The following is a 3,738-nucleotide window of genomic DNA, read 5'->3' as shown; positions in this document are numbered from 1 at the left end:
TGCATGCCTGCCAGTGACCACTAGAAGCTGGAAAGAGGCACAGGCTGAAGTTTCCTTCAGAATGTCTAGAAAGAAGCATCCTGACTGACACCTTGACTTCAGACTTTTCACAGTGTGTGTCGATTTGTTGCTTCTGTCCTAGAACATTGGTGGGCCACCTGAGCACAGCTTATAGAACTTGAGAGTCCCTCAGGAAACAGTCACAGAGCAAGCTGTGACAACAGGGTATTGATCTTTATTAGAGGAAGGGAGAGAATTGTGACCACATTGTCTCTTCAATCTTCCAGCCCCTCCCATCCATATGTAAGTCCACTCATACTAGACATATCTTCCTGTAGTCTCTGATGTCAGATGAGGTCTCTAGAAAGAGCCAAGGCAGCATGACAAATATCACAGGGAAAGAGTCATCGAGCACATAGTGAAGGTTACACAGTGAGGGTAGAGTTGGAATATAACCTGATTGCTTCTGATCAGAAATTGGGTGTTTCGATAGGAAATCCTTTTTGACAAGATGGCACCAAAAGCAAAGAAGGAAGCTCCTGCCCCTCCCAAAGCCAAAGCGAAGACCTTGAAAACCAAGAAGGCAGTGCTGAAAGGCGTCCACAGCCACAAAAAGAAGATCCTCACATCACCCAACTTCTGGCGGCCCAAGACCCTGCAACTCCGGAGGCAGCCCAAAAACCCTCGAAAGAGCTCACCCAGGAGAAACAAGCTTGACCATCATGCCATCTTCAAATTTCCCCTGACCACCGAGTCAGCCATGAAGAAGACAGAAGACAACAACACACTTGTGTTCATTGTGGACTTCAAGGCCAACAAGCACCATATCAAACAGGCTGTGAAGAAGCTCTATGACATTGATGTGGCCAAAGTCAACAGCCTCATAAGGCCTGATGGAGACTGAAGTATGATTGGAGAAAGACATAAGACATACATTCAGTTGGCACCTGATGATGATGCTCTGGATGTTGCCAACAAAATTGGGATCATCTAACTGGGTCCAGCTGGCTAATTCCAAATATACACTTTTTCACCATAAAAAAAATGGGTGTATCTGTCTTCTTTTTGATTCTTTGTTTTGTCTTGAGTTGAGGCTAACTTGTGTCAACTAAGCCTTTTTTGGTACTGTCACCAAGTACTAGAGAGAACAACTTATGGGAGGGAAAATTAATTTGATAAAGAAGCCAGAGTTTGATCCTGTGATCCCCATGGAAACTTAAATGCTGAGATTATCACTTACAGGGTGGAGAGGGTGAGACCTAGAGAACCCAGTGGTGGGTAGAGAGGGTGAGACCCATTGGTGGCCCTAAAAGGACATGTTGCTTTGGTAGGTGGCACATGGTGAGCACATGTGTGTCCTACGTGTTCTGATCACAGCTGAATTCAGGGCAGCAGGGCCACTGTTCAGTGCATGCTGGTGAAGCTAAATGTTCTCTGCTTCCCACCTCCCCCAGGTCTTTCTCCAGTCACACTTCAATCTACTTATCCTCCAGAACATCAAGGGTGTTTGCTGCCAAGGGAAAAGGAAACTTGCGACATGAAGCCTAGAGTTGCTGAATGGTGGCCCGGCACCCCTGAGGCATATTCTGCCTGGGCCCCCAGAAGCAGTCCCAGTTGGTGCACCAGCTGCCCATTATAGTGGGAAATTACCAATACGGAGCCAGGTAGAAATATAAGAGCAACCTAGCCAGCCGGCGTGGCAGCAGTCTGTCCAGCAAGTACGAAAGTGAAACCGAAAGAGCAAATGCAGTCCCATGCAAGTATCGCTCTACGTCACCCTGACCACACCCTCGCAAGCGTGGTCAGGCACACCTGTATCCAGCCCCTAAGTAGGCATGGCTACAGCTTCCCCTACAATTCCCCTTTAAGTCTAAAAGAGGATTAAAACTTAACAGTATCCAAAAGTAAAGTATCCAAAATTAACAATCATAAAGGTAAAATATAAGAAGATACAACAATCTGCTTATGTCACATCCTAACTATCTATTTTAACTAAACCCTAAAGTCATCTGAGAGAGGTGTCCAAGCCTGAACACCTCCTTCCAATCCCAACCATAAACAATAGGAAGCTATCCTAACTAGGTATATACACTATCCTAAGTGACAACAATGGGGAAAGGGGGTGTAGCATTCTCCAAGTTACTTCCTGCTGAAATGGGACAATGATAGTCATGTGGGGTCCTGTAGGAAGAAAATATTAGTGTAATAAAAGTCTTGAATGGATTGTATCCAGTCCATGTTAGATGGGATTCACTTGATTGAAGATCTCGCTTGAAATCCTCAACTTGATTGAAGTCAGTATCCTAAGCTTTGGCCGGAGTGTCAGTGAGCGGGATGACTCCATGCCCCAAGGTTTCCAGAGAAAGAGGTAAACTTGCTGCCACAACCTGCCCTGTCAGGCCGCTGAGAGGCATCAGGCTTCCATATGCTGGAGCCGTCCCGGCACTTCTGGGGTTTAGACTCGGCACTCCCAAGATGATAAAGACAGATCCAGATAAACAAAAACCTCTTAAGTTTACACTACATTTAAAAATATATGTGGGCTTGTGAGAGAAAAAAATAACAAAAAGCAATATAGTAGCTGGTTATGATGGCCAACGCCAGTAGGATTTGCTGAAGGAAGCAGAGGCAGGTGGATTTCCACAGATAAACCCTGTCTCAGAAAAAATAAATAAATAAATAAAAGGAAGTAAAAGTAGAATAATAAAAAAGCCACCTAGAGATGAAAAATACACAGAGAATCTGGATACTTTATGCCATATTGTTGTCTTTAAATTGTTTGATTGCCGAGGAAAGAATTACTGCTACTAAAATACATTTGATTATAAATGCTGCTAAATTAATCCAACTTATACATTTTAAAAGTGCTCTAACTTCAGGATTTGAGTTTAAGGGCAGGCTACTTAGAAATAAAGGTTTTGCTTGTATTTCCACAGAAAATCAAAAGCTGTGGATTCCTTCCAGACTAATATGGTTTGATCAAACAAGACCCCCTGAAGCTGAGACAATACAGCCTTACAGACTACAAAAACAAGGACTTGGTCAGGTTTCTATGTTTTATCATGATCCCCATGGTATATGAGCATCACCCCCAATCAGCAGGAAGCAGTTTAGAAAGAACGATGCCCAAATTCCCAAATATTGTTTATAAATGTTTGTTTTCATTTAAATGGGGTTGGTTATAAATGATAATGAGTATAGTCGATTTTTTTAAAGAAAAAAAAGGGGAATAAGATGTAGGAATAAATACTTTACATTGGTATAGATTTTCATTTATTGATACAACTTTAAGGTCAATTTTGTGTTATGTACATGTCTCCTCTTATTTAGGTATTGTGTTTATGTAGATCTTTTACCTATAATAGTCAGAACTTATAATTAGGTTAGGTTTTCTAGATATACAGAGATGTATTTGAGATGGATAGGTATTCTTCAAACCTTTCAAAGACCTACAGAAATATGGCATTTAAATGGTTTAGGGTTTTTCTTGGCAGTAAGACAAAACTCCTCCTGGCACACCAATTACGTCAGAAAGGAGAATGGGCATCGAAGAAACTCATTATGGAGTTTGCTTTCAACATGGCAAGATTAGCCATTTAAGCAAGAAACTGCTCTTGCCTGGACTGTTTGTGGCTGTATAAGCTGGACATACAGGACCCACCAGAAAGTGACTGCTAAACTTACAAAACAAGACAGTACTGAAGGGTTCCTGTTGAAATGGAGAAGTATGCTAGACAC

General features: G+C 42.3%; 1 protein-coding gene across 1 annotated transcript; it reads left to right on the top strand.

The window, feature by feature from the left end:
* The first annotated feature begins 511 nt into the window (after positions 1-511).
* On the top strand, positions 512-904 carry LOC100757998 (60S ribosomal protein L23a-like). The gene has a single exon (XM_035444833.1). The coding sequence runs from the start codon at positions 512-514 to the stop codon at positions 902-904; it is 393 nt and encodes a 130-aa protein (XP_035300724.1).
* The last annotated feature ends 2,834 nt before the right edge of the window (positions 905-3,738 follow it).

The sequence above is a fragment of the Cricetulus griseus genome, chromosome 5 (assembly GCF_003668045.3).
Source record: "Cricetulus griseus strain 17A/GY chromosome 5, alternate assembly CriGri-PICRH-1.0, whole genome shotgun sequence".
In the NCBI taxonomy this organism is placed as follows: Eukaryota; Metazoa; Chordata; class Mammalia; order Rodentia; family Cricetidae; genus Cricetulus; species Cricetulus griseus.
The sequence above is the reverse complement of the archived record's forward strand: the minus strand, read 5'-3'. Positions and strand labels throughout refer to the sequence as shown.

What these genes read in the sequence shown, in the direction of transcription:
- LOC100757998 (XM_035444833.1), top strand. Translation starts at nt 512, where the DNA reads ATGGCACCAAAAGCAAAGAAGGAAGCTCCTGCCCCTCCCAAAGCCAAA.